The sequence below is a fragment of the Nannobrachium achirus genome, assembly GCF_963921795.1.
Source record: "Nannobrachium achirus genome assembly, chromosome: 21".
NCBI lineage: Eukaryota > Metazoa > Chordata > Actinopteri > Myctophiformes > Myctophidae > Nannobrachium > Nannobrachium achirus.
The window spans coordinates 9,264,033-9,282,843 of record NC_137828.1 but is presented as its reverse complement, the minus strand read 5'-3'; the positions used below and the strand labels follow the sequence as shown (position 1 = coordinate 9,282,843).

At 42.2% G+C, this 18,811-nt stretch overlaps 1 protein-coding gene across 1 annotated transcript in view; it reads right to left on the bottom strand.

The window, feature by feature from the left end:
• The window catches only part of armc3 (armadillo repeat containing 3), a gene marked incomplete at its 5' end in the record, with an annotated part of 36,441 nt that extends 20,818 nt beyond the window's left edge, over positions 1-15,623 (bottom strand). Inside the window, 10 exons of the mRNA XM_080752414.1 lie at positions 1,049-1,331; positions 3,771-3,879; positions 4,498-4,650; positions 6,089-6,275; positions 6,553-6,747; positions 8,400-8,575; positions 10,394-10,462; positions 12,354-12,479; positions 13,344-13,461; positions 15,576-15,623. Coding sequence (XP_080608540.1) covers positions 1,049-1,331; positions 3,771-3,879; positions 4,498-4,650; positions 6,089-6,275; positions 6,553-6,747; positions 8,400-8,575; positions 10,394-10,462; positions 12,354-12,479; positions 13,344-13,461; positions 15,576-15,623 — 1,464 coding nt within the window. The remainder of the gene's footprint in view (positions 1-1,048; positions 1,332-3,770; positions 3,880-4,497; positions 4,651-6,088; positions 6,276-6,552; positions 6,748-8,399; positions 8,576-10,393; positions 10,463-12,353; positions 12,480-13,343; positions 13,462-15,575) is intronic.
• Between the last annotated feature and the right edge of the window lie 3,188 nt (positions 15,624-18,811).

Genomic DNA, 18,811 nt, shown 5'->3' with positions numbered 1-18,811 from the left:
CCCCCCAGAAGCAAAATTTGAGTTACAAACGTTTGCTTTGAAAATATATATATTCAAAGATTTGCCCACATTTTCACAACTTTAAAAAAAATAGCAGTTCTACAAGCTCACAGCGCGGCACTCGGTGCCACGCTGTGAGCTTGTATATCTGCTATTTTTCACTGGTTAAAGCATTCAATAATTCTAAGTCTAAATGGGTTAATGCACGTGATGCTTTGTACTGTTGTGTTGTTCGATAAAGCCTTAGAAATAAAAATAAAAGCATAATAATTCCGGAGGATTTAGAGTAAATTATTCTCTTTTTTCTTCTCTTTATTCTTCTAGGGATTGCAAAGTATGACCAAAAATAAACCATAACAACATACATGTGTGCGGTATATTGTTATGGTTTATTTTACACAAGAGTAAAGGTGGTTGCACACTGCTGCGTTTTTCGGGCCGAATATCGGAGTGAATTTCGGATCACGCAAATAAAAAATCAACCTCACGTTATGTCAGTCACGTTTGCACACTGCCGCCCGTTTCGCGCACCACTCGGTCCCTTGCTCTCTCTATCTCTCTCTCTCTCCTTGCCCTGAAAAACGCATTTTGCAACGAAAAACGCAGCAGTGTGCAACCACCTTTACTCTAGATTTGAACCACTTTAACCATTACGCTTTAATTATTACAAAATACATTTTTTTTTAAATCGTGAACGTCTTTGAATATTTTTGTCTTCTAAATCAGTGGTTCTCAAACCTTTTCATGTCAAGAACCCCCAAAATGACATGTATTTGGCCACGGACCCCCATCTCAAAATATATTTTTTAATATATATTCAAAGACTCGCAAAAAAGAAATCATGATTTTTCAAAAACATAGCAGATCTACAAGCTCTGCTATTTTTCAATAGTTAAAGCATTACATCATTCTAGGCCTAAATGGGTTAAACCCATAGATATAATAAGCTAGACACCTCATTCGCCACTGCAGTTCATTGGAGCGACACACACACACACACACACACACACACACACACACACACACACACACACACACACACACACACCTGTGCCCTAGCCTCTGCGCTGCTGGCCAGTATGGCCAGACACTGCGTCACAGGGACCAGTACGTCTGTGTTCCTGGACTGCAGCGGCCCCGCCAGGGCCCGGACGGCTCCGTGCGACAGGATGTGACCTCGCAGGACTTCCTGTTCGGCCATGTTGGCGAGGGTGGCGGCGGCGTGGACCACCGACCCGGGAGAGGAGGAGGAGGAGGAGGAGGAGGAGGAGGAGCCTCCGTCAGCGAGCAGCCGTACGAGAGCCTTCACTCCGTCTGCCTCGTGCACTGCACTGAAACACAACACACACCAGTGGTTCGTGCACTGCACTGAAACACAACACACCAGTGGTTCTCAAACCATGTGTGGGGGAATCCTCCGGTTGCCAAGCGGCCACTCTACCGCTGAGCCACTGCCGCTCCCACTCAAAGAGAACTATTTTTCCGCACGTATCAAAAGTCTGCTTAAAGGAGTCGTTCAGACCAAAACGCATAAAGGGTTAAATCTGCCTTTTATCATACCCCTTCATACCTGCTTTAGTCAATTTTTTTCATAGCTGCCCCTGTTGCTAGATTTCGGCCTCTCATAACTAACATAGTAGATAGTCTTTATTCTAGTGCGGTTATTTCTTTAGCTTCCTTAGTATTTTTTTATTGGATTGTGTTTACACAACTTCCTGAGACCAACCAAACCGCTGTTTTGACCTGTAAACACAATCCAATAAAAAAATACTAACTTTGAAGCTAAAGAAATAACCGCACTAGAATAAAGACTATCTACTCTGTTAGTTATGAGAGAGCCCGCGAAATCTAGCAACAGGGGCAGCTATGAAAAAAATGGACTAAAGCAGGTATGAAGGGGTATGATAAAAGGCAGATTTAACCCTATATGTGTTTTGGTCTGAACGACTCCTTTAACACATGGGCTGCTCAGGTTTATAACATTTCTAGCTGTTGCTGCTGCTGCTAACCCTAACCCGCGAAACTAAAATCCAAACGGGAGCCGACCATCGCGTTATAGTGTCGCCGTGAAAAAAATCAGATCTCTGCTTCCCTGGAGTAGAATGGAAATCAATGTAACCAGCCTCCGCCATTTTCTCTCTCTCCCTCTCTCTCTCTCTCTGCTACGGGGTGACGTATGGACTCAGGTCATTCAGAGGGCAGGCAGCTGCACGTACAGTTAACCCTTCGTTGTCTCGTTCAGGGTCGAGACAACTCCTTTTGGCATGGTGACACCTAGTGGCCTTAACTCGTTACTGAACGAGTTTGGCTCCTTGGGTGTTAAAGGGCAGTCCATACCGTCTCCGACAACTGTTCGGCGGAGAGTCACAACATCTGGGAATACAGCTTTCCCAACTCAAATTCGGCGTAAAGCTTTTCAGAAGTTGCAAGTGATGTCAAAAGTTCGGAGGTCGAAGACAGTATGGACTGCATGCCCTTAAGTCACTGCCCTTACTGTATCTCACTAGCCTCCTTCGAAACTGCCCTGAAAACTCACCTTTCAGGAGGCCAGAGGCAGAGGTAGTCATCACTCCTCCCATAGACAGGCCAAAAGTGAGCTTAGCCCACCTCCTTGTTTCCTCTATCTTGTACATATAGCATCGTTATAACTGCGATGTTTTTTTGTTTGTTTTTTGCTTGCTATTTGTTATGTCCATGAATTGAATACCAAGGACTTCCGACGTAAAAAAGACCATAAAAGTACTTTTTTGGGATGTTCCTTTTAGGCAGGGTGTTTAACTGTACACAAATTTATAAATACTTGTACTGTTTTGTCTGATAAAATGCTCAATCAATCAATCAAGTTTAGACTGCACACAGTACACACAATATTCTTTAAAGACGGGGAACATTTTCTGCTACAGTAATGACTAGAGAAGAAGTCAGACTGGTATGATCCTCTAATGACAGTGAATGAAGGAATGACGAAGTGACAAGACAGGCAATACAGGTCCAGGTAGAGCCAGTCTGTCTACCTGACTGTGTCGTAGGACATGTTTATAGGAGTCATGCTTCATTACCTACCCGTCTCAGACAGGTAATGAAGCATGAATCATATAAACATCTACTACTTGAAAACAATCAATGTCCCCGGTTTTGTGTCTAAATGTAATCAAACGGTGGTTCTGTGGCTCAAATGAAGAATAAATAATGGCCCTTAATATGAAAAGGATTTGAAAACCACTGCTAGTCTGGTCACGCATGGCTTCACGACTGTGACTGTAAACAAGGAGCGTAGCTAATGCTAATTCCACACTCATTTCCAAACGTTGCGTGTGTATTATATTTTTTTTGTCTTTTGCCGACATTTTCGCCGACTACCTTTTTTCACTGACGAAAAACGAAATAAAAACGAAGTTATGATGAACGTTGAGATAATAGGCATTTTGGTTAGAACTGACTGAAAATAACTTTGTACTTCAAGTTTAAAATGATACTAAATATTTTTTCAAGTGTCCAAATAAATTCCAAATATTATCAAATGATGTCGCGTCGCGGCATCCCTGGACTGCCGTCGCGGCACCCCAGGGTGCCCCGTCACCCACTTTGAAAACCCCTGGTCTAGTGATTGCGAGGCAAGCCCCTGAGGCTGGTGCCACGACGGGGCATTGGGTCTCTAGTCCAGTAGGGGAGGTAGGGGAGGGGGGCTTCCCGCCCCCTGTCAGAAAGAGTTGCCGGATGATTTCACCCAACACCGTTAGAGTCAGGTGGTCGGGTCAAAGGTCACTCACGTGGCGTTGGGCTGGTGGTTGAGTGTGAGGTTGGAGAGGGCGTGGCCAGCTGCCTCTCTCACCTCCGCACTGTCGTTGCCTAGCAACCGTACCACTGCAGGAACACACCCTGGAACACACATTTTTCAATGTGTATAATTTAAACGATTATGACAAAATAATTGCAATTATGTCAAAAATTGCGATTAGACTATAGAACAGTGACGTGACTTGCTCATCCCGTGGTTCCACAGAAGTAATTCTCTATGGAGAATAACATTAGGTCATCTTAAATCGTCTCATATAAGCATTGTGGTCCAAAAATAAACAAACGGCCTTTGCGATTATCGGCGAGGTGGCTCTGTATGGTTTATGATAGTCAGTCACTCATAAGTGATAAAGCCTGTTTCTAGCGAAAATGTAACTAATTCGGCGACAGTAACATTAGCGTTTTCTCACCATCAGTTGATTCTTCATATCCATATGAGTCAAACCGCTTAGATAATTTGTTTATAATTGGAACACAGTTCTTATATGACACCATATGAAAAAGGTCTATGGGAATTCAGAATGGGGGAGGAAAACCGCAAACCAGGTAGGATGTGTAAATTACGTCACACTTCACTACTCTATTATGTATAAAAATTGTGACAGGTCTTGTGTGTGTGTGTGTGTGTGTGTGTGTGTGTGTGTGTGTGTGTGTGTGTGTGTGTGTGTGTGTGTGTGTGTGTGTGTGTGTGTGTCTGACCCAGGTCTCTGAAGGCGTCCTTGCTGGACAGATGGAGGCTCATGGCGGCCACGGCGCGGCAGGCGGCCATCTTGACGCCGTCCCCGTCACCACCCAGCAGCTCCACCAGGGGGCACTCCACACCCTGCTCATGGAGCAGCCTGCGGTTCTCCGCTGCATGCGTTACACACGCACGCACGCACACACACGCAAGCGCACACACACACACACACGCAGGCACGCACACACACACACACAAACACACTAGTTTGATATCGTCGATTAAAACTGTGGCGAAACATTTTCGCCGACTACCTTTTTTCACTGACGAAGAACGAAATAAAAACGAAGTTATGATGACTAAAACTAAGACTAAACATATTTAATTTTCAACAACAAATAAAAACTACATTAAAGTGTTTAGGGGGGGACTAGTGGAGAAGAGATCCAGTAGAACTAAAAGACAAGCGCCAGGGAATATGTGATTCCCTCTGACTATGGAATTGTGGGTGGCATGGGAATGGGTATACGTATATATGATGCACCGTCATTTCCTGCTGAGATGATGTTTGCACCTCTCCTCCTCTCATGATGTGTGTGATTTATATATCATCCTATCTAAACTGGCGGAGTCATTTTATGTCTGGTTGCGCTGGGGGGTGTTGCGCTCTGAAAATATCTACAAGTGAGGCGTTATGAGCTTGTAGATCGGCTATTTTCCACATGCAGCCAAGAGTTAAATCAGCCATTTCTACACCATCCTCTTCTGCGGGAATGAAAGCAGAACCTCAGTCTGTTTCTCATTGGGCTGCAAAATGACAGCAAGGAGGTTGAAGTTGAGCTGGACCGTGAACAGCTGTGCTGTTCTGCTGTTCTGCTATTTGTGTGTGTGTGTGCGTGCGTGCGTGCGTGCGTGCGTGCGTGTGTGTGAGTGAGCCCCTGCCCTTTTATCAGTCTGTAAAAAGTGCCCTCTCAAGACCATGAATGCAGTTTTTACTACGTTGAAAGAAATGCAAATGCCCTCTTACCATGCCATACCTGAAGGCAGCGTTAAAAAGTTAGTTCAGTGTGGTATCAAGTACCGAAAATAGCATAACCCCATAACCTGTTCATAGATTCCATATCGTTTCATCGTTTGCCAGCACAATCATCAGTGTATTTTGGATTCATGTTAATTTGTGTTTTCAGATATTTAAAGGAGCTATAGTAAACTTTTTCATTTTGGCCGTTGTCAGGCTGACTTTGTTTACATCCCTCTTCTATTCTTTTAGCCTGTCAACGGCCAAAATAATCATTTTATAATTTTTTGAATAAAATATTTTCTGCTCTTTTTCCCCTCTACACCAAAGCTCTTTGCCGAAAATAGCCGATCTACAAGCTGAGCTTGTAGATCTGCTATTTTTGTCTAAAGTTCACAGAATATGGACACTAGGGTTCAAGTGGTTATTATAAAAAAAGGTGAAAACAAATTCTATGACACAAAGATTTGGAGGACCCCCTGTAGTAACTCTGAGGACCCCCTAGGGGTCCCGGGCCCCCTGTTGAAGACCCCTGGTGTATAGGTATGTGTGTGTGCGTGTGTAGGCCTACGTCGTGTGTATTTTTTGCTTACAGCTCTGTGCGATGCGGGCGATGCATGTGACAGCGTTGGAGCGGACCTCTGGTGCGGTGGAGGGCGACAGGACAAAGTGCATCAGCGCGCTCACCCCTCCCACCTCGTGGACCAACCGGAGACTCTGGCTGTCCTCCAGGCAGTTACACAACACCCGCAGGGCCTCGGCGTGGAGGTCACTGACGTCCTGGCAGCCAGCGGGCGGGACAAGAGAGGTTAGCAGGGGTCACCAGCCATTCTGCCTTGTGGTGGACTTTTTGGTCAAGATTACATTTTTAGGAGTAAGCGACTCGTTATTGAGTTGAATTATTGCTATATAGTCCTGGAAATCGGGTAAAATATTCTGGAAAAGTTTTGGAAATGAATTGGTAAAAATGTGTGGGAACCCTGGTTTTCTCATGCCAATAAAGCTCCTTTGAATTGAATTGAACTGAATTAAATTGTATTAGATCAAAACGGTAAACCTTGGTATTGAGGAAATCCATGAGTTTCTCGAAGCCCCGCTGGTGGGTGAAGACGGCGCGCGCGTCTCTCTGGGCCGTGAGGACCTCCAGGGTGTTGAGGGCCAGACGCTGGATGTCTGGGTACTCTGACGTCACCAGGGTCAGCAGGGGAGAGATGCCGTCAAGCTCCCGCAGCCCCTGGCCAATGGCCTGGTCCTGCACATGATGTTATAATAAACCTTTATTTCTATGGGGCTGTTAAGTCTGACATCATTTTGTAGGCAGAGGAGAAATCTTGCCCCCCAAAAAAGCGAATCTTTTTACTATTTTTACTATTTACTAATTTTTCTTCTCTTTGTTGTTGAAAGGAAAGTGGTAGAATTGTACTTTAGTCGTTATTTTTGTCTCGGATCTGTTGAAATAGCGAGGGACAGATATTGACAATAAATCTGCTTGGAGGTCTGACTACAAAATGATGTCACGGCTTAAAAGCCCCATAGCACCTTTCAAAACCAGGTTACAAAGTGCTTTACAAGAGGAACACAGAACATCAAGGGACAAAGAACAAAGCGTACACACAAGAGGTTATAAGGATTAAAAACAATGCAGAAAAAACAATGCATGGAAATAAATACGAAGCTTGCATAGGATACAAATACATAAAAGTTACGGGAATTAGGGATTAAAAGCTAGTCTATAAAAATGTGTTTTGAGGTGAGATTTAAAGCGGGGGACAGACTCAGCGAGGCGAATCTCAGGGGGCAGGGCATTCCAAAGGGTAGGGGCTTTAAAAATAAAGGCCGTGTGTCCTTTGGTGGTATATTGACCTGTAGGAGGGTCCAGGAGTCATATATCATTGTTGTCGGGTGGAATCTCAATATTTGTACATTTTATTAATCTCATTAACTTGATCATCATTACCAGCAGCATCACACAAAAGTAGCAGATATACAAGCTTGTAACGCTTGTATATCTGCGATATATCATACACGCACGCACGCACGCACGCACGCACGCACGCACGCACGCACACACACACACACACACACACACACACACACACACACACACACACACACACACACACACACACACACACACACACACACACACACACACAGTCATAATGTATCTCCATATTATCCCCATATTTTAACTTGTTGTGTTTTTTCATAATGTCCTACTTCGTTGCTTTTTTGTTTGTTTGTTTGCTTGCTTGCTTTAATTTTTTAATTTTAATTTGTATTTATTTTTTGCACTGGGTTGATTCCACACTCACACACACACACACACACACACACACACACACACACACACACACACACACACACACACACACACACACACACACACACACACACAAAGTCATACTGTATCTCCATATTATCCCCATATTTTAACTTGTTGTGTTTTTTCATAATGTCCTACTTCGTTGCTTTTTTGTTTGTTTGCTTGCTTTAATTTTTTTAATTTTAATTTGTATTTATTTTTTGCACTGGGTTGATTCCACATGGTGTTGTATACACCAGGGGTTCCCAAACCTTTTTGGCTTGGGGCCATAAATATTTTTTTCATCCGAGGTACCCCTACATTATATTCATAATTGTCACTCCCTGCACCTTATGTTTATGGCATATTTTAGTGATTATGTTGCGAGAAAAACGTTGAGATAATAGCCATTTTGGTTAGAACTGACTGAAAATAACGTTGTACTTCAAGTTCAAAATGATACTAAATATTTATTAAGTGTCCAAATAAATTCCAAATATTATCTAATTATATCGCGGCACCCCTGGATTGCCGTCGATCGCGGCACCCCAGGGTGCCTCGTCACCCACTTTGAAAACCCCTGGTCTACACATCACTACCTGAACCATGTTGAAGAGGGTCTCCACTGTGTTCTTCTTGACGTCGGGGTCCGTGCTGGACAGAAGATGGATCAGAGGAGGAAGACCCTTGCTGTCAAAGATCTTCACCTTGCAGTCAAAGTCCACGGACAGAGAAGCCAGGCAGAGAGTGGCAAACTCCTGGACTACTGTGTCCTCTGACAACGACAAAATAAAACAAAATGATTGACACAAAACAGAACCAGTAAGACTCCCTAATAGGGAGATAAGCGACCGTCAGGTCGCAGCGTGATTTTAGGGCAAAATGTGTAGGAGCAGTGTCCAAAAATGTGTTTGAAGAAATTGGCCTGTTGGTGCCGCTATATGGGACAGATCCATGTTGTTGAGATGAGTGTAGACATACTGTGTACGGATTTGCGTGATTTTAGGGCAAAATCTGTAGGAGCAGTGTCCACAAATGTGTTTGAAAAAATGGGCCTGAAGGTGGCGCTATATGGGACAGATCCATGTTGTTGAGATGAGTGTAGACATACTGTGTACCGATTTGCGTGATTTTAGGGCAAAATCTGTAGGAGCAGTGTCCACAAATGTGTTTGAAAAAATCGGCCTGATGGTGGCGCTATAAACACACATGTTCCAAAGCCACCATCGCCATTAAATGACACATGGTGGTGAAGTTAACCACATGACTCCTATAGCGTCCCTATTCTGTCCCTATAAGCTCACAGCAGGTCACAGTGTTACACGTTGTGAGATTCTAGGCCATACATGGACAACTGGCGGCCCCCACCTTCACTTAATGCGGCCCGCAGGTTAATATTGGAGTACTGATATATTATTGATTTCAGCTGTTACAATTCCAAACATGGAAAGACTACCTGCTTTAATTACTTCAGTTTATATTAGGTATAGCTAAATGTCTAGTATTAAAATGTTATTGTATTTTTTTATGTCCAATGTATTTGTATTTAAGTTCATAAAGTTAACATAAGAACATATAAATGCATTTGAAATTTTAAAACGAAAGAAGAAAAAAAAAGTTACTTTTCGGGATTCCAATTAAAAAATAGCAAAAATAGCAGATCTACGACGCGTTTTGAGCTTGTAGATCGGCTATTTTTGCTATGTATATGCATTGTGGTCCTCTGGAGTGAGTATGAAAATGTAGTGGCCCTCTCCATCATCAAAGTTGCCTACCCCTGTTCTAGGCTATTCTGTCTATTAGAGATTTGGTGTAGTGGGAGAAAAGAAAAACATTAATTTGTTATGTTACAACTGCTAACTATTAAAGGGCCTACACCATGCTTTTAAAACTATATTTTTTGTATAAATATATGCTCAAAATTGAGTCTTAGACAGGTTTTAACCCTCAACAAACACTCTGACCATTCTTTTTGTTTGTTCTAGCTCTACTATAATGAGGCTCTCCAGCTGCAATACCAAAACGGCCTCTGTTTGCTCAGGGGCGCATCTAGTGGGGTTTTTCCAGAAAAAAAAGAAGTTTTTTGAAAAAGAAAAAGTTTTTTGAAAAAGAAAAAGTTTTTGAAAAAAAAAAAGTTTTTTGAAAAAAAAGTTTTTTGAAAAAAAAGTTTTTGAAAAAAAAAAGTTTTTTGAAAAAAGTTTTTTGAAAAAAAAGTTTTGAAAAAAAAAAAAAAAAATTTGTTTTACTCTGCATTGCATTTTTTTTGAAAAAAAAAGGTTTGAAAAAAAAAAAGTTTTGAAAAAAAAAAAAATTGAATTTTTTTTTTTTTTACTCTGAGAAAAAAACGGGAAACGAGAGTGACGTCACTCTCGTCAACTCTCAGAACAGCACTGTTCTGAGAACCCGTGGAAAGCTTTTCATCTCTGTCTGCCCAAAACCAGAGAAAGACACAACGGTCAGAAATAGGACTTTGTGAGGATAGAAGGTGCCAGTGGGACCCCAAAAAAAGGTTTTAAAATAGAAAAAGTGAAAATTCATGGTGTAGGTCCTTTAAACAGCAGCTGATCAGAACACACTGAGGACCACCACGTACCTTCAGGTGACACTTTGTCAATGATTGACGGGATGACGTCTAGCTTCTTTAGAGCACTCGTTACATCGCCTGTCAATCAAAGCAGAAACAAAGGTGAATTGAAATATGAACCTCCAGTCTGTCACTCTGACTGGCCGTGGCTGCACAGCCCAGCCAACCAATCAGCACATCAGATCAGTCTGTTAACCCATTAAGACATGTAATTATTTGATGCTTTAACTATTGAAAAATAGCAGATATACAAGCTCACGGCGCAGCACCGAGTGCTGCGCTGCAAGCTTGTAGATCTGCTTTTTTTTATTTATTTTTTTATTTTTTAGCAAATCTTTGAATATATCTTTTTAAAAGCTAACATTTCTAACTCAAATATTTGCTTCTGGGGGGTCCCTGGAACAACATATTTTGAGATGGGGGTCCGTGGCCAAATACATGTAATTTTGGGGATCCTTGACATGAAAAAGTTTGAGAACCACTGATTTAGAGGATTTAGAATCGGGTCAAAATACTGTGCCGCGCTGTGAGCTTGTGTATCTGCTATTTTTAATAGTTTAAAGCATAAAATAATGGTAAAAGTAAAATGCGTAATAAATGCGTGATTAGTCACCCCATGGAGACTAGAGTTCAATAATATTTTTTGTTTTTTGTCGCATTCCTAAGACAAAAATGTGATAACAATACATTTACCCCCATTCGTTCCGGATGTGGTCCCCATCCGGAATCAATGGGGGTACATTTACTCAAATAAAATTTGTGTCTTAGGAATGTGACAAAAACAAAAAATATTATTGAACTCTTGTCTCCATGGCATGAGTAATCAATAGAAAAAAAGTCATTTTGGGGGTGAACTACTCCTTTAAACAGCACAGTCGGTAAGAATGTCAGCAGGTTGTTGGGGTGAGCAGGGCACTAGTGTTGCAATAACTGCTTTTTCAAGATCTCAATAGACATCATGGGTACGCTAATGGTCGAATGAATCCTTTCATTTGCATTATTATTCCTTAATTTGTATGAAAGATAATATTTTATTCAATTGATATTTTTGTGTTATCCTTTTAACTTTCATGTCTCCTGTACCACGTGCTGTTTACATTATTCTGACTAAATGGTAAATGGTAAATTTACGTAGCACCCTTTTCCAAGGAGCTTTACATAGATTGCGCATTACATTCACCCATACACACACACACACATTCATACAACGATGGCGGAAGAAACCATACAAGGCACCAACCTGCTCATCAGGAGCAACTAGTGGTTCAGAGCAGTGTTGATTTTGTCGACTAAAACTATGACGAAAAATGTTTTTGTCGACTGCGTTTTTTTCACTGACGAAAACTAAATAAAAACGAAATAAAAACTAAGCTCTGATGACTAAAACTAAGACTAAATATATTGACAGTTTCGTCAACAAAATGAATACTAGACTAAAACGTTAGGGAGGGACTAGTGCTGAAGAGAGTCACTTTATGTTTGGTTGCTCTCAGGTGTTGCGTGCTGAAAATAACCATTCTACAAGCTTACAACGCGCCGCAGCGCGACGCGTTGTGAGCTTGTAGATCGGCTATTTTCAGCACACAACCAAGTGTAATTATGATGCCATCAAGGCCTGCCAAAATACATTTTAGTTGACTAAATCAACTGTAGTCACCTAAAATCTCATGATATTTAGTCGACTAAAATTTGACTAAAACTAAAACTTTTCAGGTGACTAAATTATGATTGAAACTAAATTACATTTTATTCAAAAGACTATGACTAAAACTAAATCAAAATTTCCTGTCAAAAACAACACTGGTTCAGAGTCTTGCTCAAGGACACTTCGACAGTAACTCTGGGGGAGCCTGGGGTCGAACTGGGAACCTTGCGGTTTCCATGCGGCCACTCTTCCCCTGAGCCACTGCAGCCCCTAATAAAGTATTCAATCAATCAATCAATCAATCAATCAATCAACCAATCTCACCGTTGGTGGCCATGACACCCAGTGCCATGACAGCGTTGCGTCTGACCAGCTTGTCCTGGTGTGTGAGCAGCTCACAGAGGGGCTCCAAAGCCCCCAGCCCCAGCAGACACACCTTGTTCTCATCTCCTGCCACCGGGGGGAGACAGAGAGAAGTGAATGTAATTACAAGCCTGGGTGGGACTGGGAGGTGTGTGTGAATGGTCTGTCTGTGTGTGACCTTGTGTTGTGTGTGTACCAGCATTCTGTGGCGTTAGTAGTTTAGTGTAGTACTATTATGTAGCACGTATTGTAGACTATGGCTTCTCGAAGTGGGGTCTGGGGACCCCCAGGGGTCCTTGGGGTCCTTGGTCCTTGGTGAATGTAGACTAGACAGCACCAAAAAGCCAATATTGGATGGCCAATAACAGGCCAAGAAATTAAATGGAACAATTATGTGTATGCATTAGGGATGTGATAAAGAAAAACACTCATGACAATCCTATCGTGGAGATTTCATTTATCATGATATCGTCCTGCACTGGTAACAATTCACATACTTGATACAGTCTTTTTTTTCACTCTTTATCAAAAATATTTGCCAAAAAATATCTCCAAGCTTGTAAATTTCCTATTTTTTGGCAAATGTACCGCCCCAGGATAATGGACTTTGATTATCGCGATAATATTGTAAATCGTGATTCCTTTGGTCACAATAATCGTGATGTGACATTTTCATTTCGTCCCAATCCTATATATCGTCGTTGTCGTGTGGAAACCTCGTATCTCCAAGTTTCAAATGTGTACATTCTTTCGCAAAGTAAAGCCCTGCTTCATCATACAAGGCCGTCGCTCAAAAGTAGTGAAAACAGCAGATCTACAAGCACACAGCTGTGTGCTTGTAGATCGGCTGTTTTCACTAGTTTAAATCATTCTTAAAATGGTAAATGCAAAACGAACAGTTTTGGACATACAAGGTTTCCACCCGACAATGACGATATGCATTATCTGTACCTTTCTCTGCAAACGTATAGATGGCATCGCAGGCTTTGATGAGGACATCCTCCTCAGGAGAGCTCAGCATCAGGACCACCGTGGCAGGTTGCTTACTCTCAATGGGCACTGGCTCAAACTGGAGGAACATGGAGATGTGCTTACCATGTTGCATCATAACCCTGTTAACCCATTTAGGGCCTCGAATTATTGAATGCTTTAACCAGTGAGAAATAGCAGATATACAAGCTCACAGCGCGGCACCGAGTGCCGCACAGCGAGCTTGTAGATCTGCTATTTTTGAAAAAGTCGTAAAAAAATGTGTGCAAATCTTTGAATATGTGTATCTTCAAAGCGAATGTTTGTAACTCAAATTTTGCTTCTGGGTGGTCCCTGGAACTAAATATTTTGACATGGGAGTCGGTGGCCAAATACATATCATTTTGGGGGTCCTTCAAAGGAAAAGATTTGAGCACGGCTGACATAGTAGTCTCTCAAGAACAGACTAACTGGGCTCCAGTTAAGTGAAAAGGACCTTTTCTTTGACGATGGCTGGCCAGATTGCTGACATAGAAACATAGGTTTTTCAAAAAATCTTAGAAGGATTAAAAAAAAACATAGAATCGTGTCAAAATTCAAATTTTCATGATTTTTCGAAAATAGCAGATCTACAAGCTCGCAGCACGGCACTCGGTGCCGCGCTGTGAGCTTGTATATCTGCTATTTTTCAATAGTTAAAGCATAAAACCAGTAAGGCTCCCTAATCGGGAGATAAGCGACCGTAGGTCACTTATCTCCACAAATAGGGCAAAAATGTGTTTTGCCAAAATCTTCCTGATCCATGTTGATGACATGAGTGTAGACATACTGTGTAGTGATTTTCGTGATTTTAGGGCAAAATCTGTAGGAGCAGTGTCCAAAAATGTGTTTTTAAAAATCGGCCTGGAGGTGGCGCTATATGGGAGAGATTCATGTTGATGGGATGAGTGTAGACATACTGTGTACCGATTTGCGTGATTTTAGGGCAACAATTGTAGGAGCAGTGTCCAAAAATGTGTTTTGCAAGAATCGGCCTCATGGTGGCGCTAGAAGAGGGCCATGTGAGAAATGAGGGGTGGGGTCTCCGCGCCGGCAAGGCGGACGAATAGGTACCGGCCCCGGCTGTCCCGGTCGCTCCTAGCCGGAGTTACGGCATTTTATGTGAGCTGCAGTGTAGGGGGTCCTCCACTGGGGGCGCCACCACTTTTGCATCCGTTCTGGAGCACCAGGAGTCGGTGGTCCCCGGGAATTCCCCGTGAGCAGCCCCGTTGGGGTGGTCATTTGGTCAGTTTAGCACATTTGGTCATTTTTTACATCTGGGGGTCCCCCAGGGACCTGGGGGTCCCTGGAGCTCCGGGGGTCCTTGGAGGTTGTAGTTTGGCAGGTAAGGAGTGTGTGTGCAAAATTTGGCATGGATCGGGGCAACGGTTGCGGAGATATGAGCAGGGCAAGAGTGTGACGTGTGAGGTGTGACAGACAGACTGACGGACTGACGGACTGACGGACTGACGGACTTACACTTTGTGCAGGGTTTGATAGTAAATATATAGTGTACCCGTTCTGAATGCGTTAACCCTGTTAAAACCAAGAAAGCATCCGTGCCATTCAACCTTTTTCATATCAAGGTTCATCATTCATTTGGCATTTGAGCCACGGACCACCATCTTTATGAGATTTATCCTCTCAGTCCCAAAACGTAAGTACCTTGTGTCGTTGTTGGATAACATTTTGTCCATTGCTGTGTATTCTATGCTGTATTGAGGTGTGGTAGCATAGATGGCAAAACATTTTCAGATCGAGGGGCCTGCGGCCAAATACATGTCATTTTGGAGGTCCTTGACTTTGGGGGTCCTTGGGTCCTTGATAACTACTGTTCTAAAACAGATTCTGATTGGCTGGTTCTGATTGGCTGGTTTCCCTTTAATTGCTGTGGTATATGAGACTATAATCCACACCTTGAATCAGTTTATATCAAACCCAGGTGTGTTTTTCCACAGATTTTCCACAGTACACCAATTATCTGCACCTGTGTTGTTGGCAAAAAAAGCTGGGAACTACTTTCTTCGCCTCGTGTCTCACCACGTCTCCAAGCCGTTGGTTACCAGGTAACCACATGCCTCTTGTAGCTTATTGCTTCAATTTAGAAGGCGTTAGAATGGGGTTAAAGTCACTGTCACTGAGATCGAGAGGTTACCAATCATCTGAGTTACTTACTGTGTCCTTGCATAGAGCATCATTCTCTTTCTTCACTTTCTTTCCCATTCTGCAACGACGAGTAAACAACTCTTTGTTTGAAGTTATACCTGGCACAGGGAGAGTTATTTTTATTCAACCTTTATTTAACCTGCAGTAAAAGCTACATTAAGACTGAAGTCTCTTTTACGAGTGTGAACTGGAATTTTCAGAATCGGTCAGAATGTATTGAGAGGATAGCCCCTTGAGATGCAGCATCTCATTTTAGAGGGGGTCCTATAGACACATAAGTGAACATTACATTCAGTCCAAAAACACATGACTAAGACATTACATACATACAGTACTTTTACTTGAAACTAGGGATGGTCCGATCAGGTTTTTTGGAACCGATCACCGAGCACCGATCACAAATGTTTGATCACCCGATCCCGATCAATCACCGATCCGATCAAGTTATCATTTATATTTTCTAAATGTTAATGTTTTAACTTTATTTCATTCATTCACTCATGAATTCATTTATATATTTGCCTTATAGTTATTTACCAGCATTACTATGTATTTATTATCATAGCAGTAACTAATTATTCCTTCAGCATTGTGGAAATCAATACCCCAAAATGGCCTCAAGTGGGCATACTGAACGGCTGGTTGATCAGATGCACCGATCCGATCGGATCGGTGAATTTACCTTTTGATCTAAACCACCGATTATCGCCGATCATGCTTTGATCGATCCGATCCATTGCCAATTGATCGGTAACATCTCTACTTGAAACTAGAAATATAGTCAATAGAATCAGTATTAGAAGCATGAACAGTTCAAGATGTGAAAACAAGGAAGTCCTGAAGCGGCCAAAAGATGTAATATATCTGAGTGAAAGAGGGAGATTGTTCCAGTCAGATGGAGTGGAATGCCCTGCGTCCAAGTGGATATGGTGATGTGTATGGTTCCAAGGATTGTTTCAAGTAAGATGGACGGTTGAATTTAAAAAGGAATAGGTACTGTACCAGTGGAGTTGCCTTCTGGAGAGAAGAGGCAATATGTTACACTCTCCCAGTAACAACAAATACAGGACAATAACAATGGCAGACATATAACATCCATAAAAAAACAATAGGCCTAACCACTACCTAGGAAGCTCAGAGAAATCTACATGGTGCCGGTATAAAACTAAGTGCAACGATATAAAATTAAGAACAACTTTTGCTACACATCAACGCGGTAGCAATTAATGACTGGGAAGTGTGCATGAAAAACTCCACCGGCTGGCTGTCTGTCCGTCACGTCACGTCACACTTTTGCCCCAACTCTTATCTCTGGCACCGTTGGAACTTGGCCCTTTCGATGCCAAACTTTGCACACACACTCCTTGGATGGCAAATCACAACCTCCGCCCCTGATTTCTCACATGGCCCTCTTCTAGCGCAACCATCAGGCCGATTTTTGCAAAACACATTTTTGGACACTGCTCCTACAGATTTGGGCCTAAAATCACGCAAAGCGGTACACAGTATCTCTAAAGTCATGTCATCAATCAGTCCCATTTCCCATATTCCCTCCTGATTGGCTACGATTGCCTTCTAAAGTAGTTTGTGTGTATGTGGCAGAGAGAGTAGCAGCCCCAGCCTGAAGCCTCAAAAGTCTAGTATCTGCTCTCGTTCCATAGGGATGTCCCTTTGGAGTGATGGCTAAGATATTGGACTTTCACGCTGGAGACCCGGGCAGATCTACCAGCTCAATGCATGCGATGTGTAGCATTGTGAGCTTGTAGATCAGCTATTTTCAAATAGCCTATAGGGCTGAAGTGGAATATTTAGTAATTATCTGCAAAGTAACTAGTAACTCAAGTTTTCAACTAATTGTAGTGGAGTAAACGTAGGCCACGATATTTTCCTCAAATATGCAGTGGAGTAGAAGTAAAATTATTGAAAATTGGAAATAGGCCTACTCCAGTAAAGTAAAAGTACCTCAAAATTGTACTTAAGTAGCCTACAGTACTTGAGTAAATGTACTTGGCCTACATTACACCACTGCAGAAGCCACGGCTGGGAAAAAAAAGTATAAACCCGGCTTAATTCTTGGCTTGTCAGTGTCTGTTAACTTCAATTAAGCTACTAATCCAGCCATCTAAAAATATCACTTCTGCAGGCTATGTTTAGCCAATGTGTTGTTATGCTAGTGCAACAGTGTTAAATTACCGTACTTATAAAGAAGAACATAATAATGATACATTAGTAGGCCTACCTGTTCTTTAGCACAACTGCAGGTTTTTGCAATTGCATTAGCCAGACATAGCAACCAAACAGCAATGTTTTGGATAGTAGGCCTACGTTGCTATGCAACGGTACCACGTTGTTCCGAAAGAGGGAGGGGCTTAAATTGAACTTGAAGCAGCATGATTTGAGATTTAATCCCTCAATATCTATTTGTAGCCTACCTATTCAATATAACCATATGAACTATAGCCTGAGCAAAGAAAAAAAAAGGAAAGTTTTCTTGTGTGTGTCTGTGTGTGTGCAGCCTAGCTACTTTGTGTGGGTTGTTATAGCCTATTTTCCTACATAACGGAAATATTTGGCCCGTGGCCATATTTTGCTTACACAGTGTTTGTTGTTTTAGGCTACTCAGTTTACACAGAGTAGCTCTCTCTCTCTCTCTCTCTCTCTCTCTCTCTCTCTCTCTCTCTCTCTCTCTCTCTCTCTCTCAGTGCGTGCGTGCGTAAGATGGTGCAAGCAGAGAGGAAACGGTGCTGCATGGTTAGCCTTTCGAAGCGGCAGCAGGTTGTGTCGTGCGGGGCTCGTCTTGGCATCATGATGGGGTTGTAAATGATCCTTAAACAAAGTGACTGATCCATTCCGCACACTGTTTCCTCTTGCCTGGAGAGGAGAGACCAGACCAGTGGTTGAAAACATATTCAATGTCTTTACTATGTTAAAGAGTAGGTTAAAGAGTAGTTCACACCCAAAATGACCGTTTTTTTTCCTTCTATCAGTTCTATGCAATGGAGACTTGAGTTCAATAATATAGGTCTATATGTCTTTGTATTTATTTAGTCGCAACCTAAGTCAAAACATTTATTATTGTAAATTTACCTCCATTGATTCCAAATCCGGATCCGTTGATCCTGAATCAACAGGGGTAGGCCTACATTTTTTTTTATCTTAGGAATGCGACAAAAAAAGTCTCCATGGCATGAGTAATCAATAGGAAAAAAGTCATTTTGGGGGTGAATTACTCCTTTAAAGTAGCC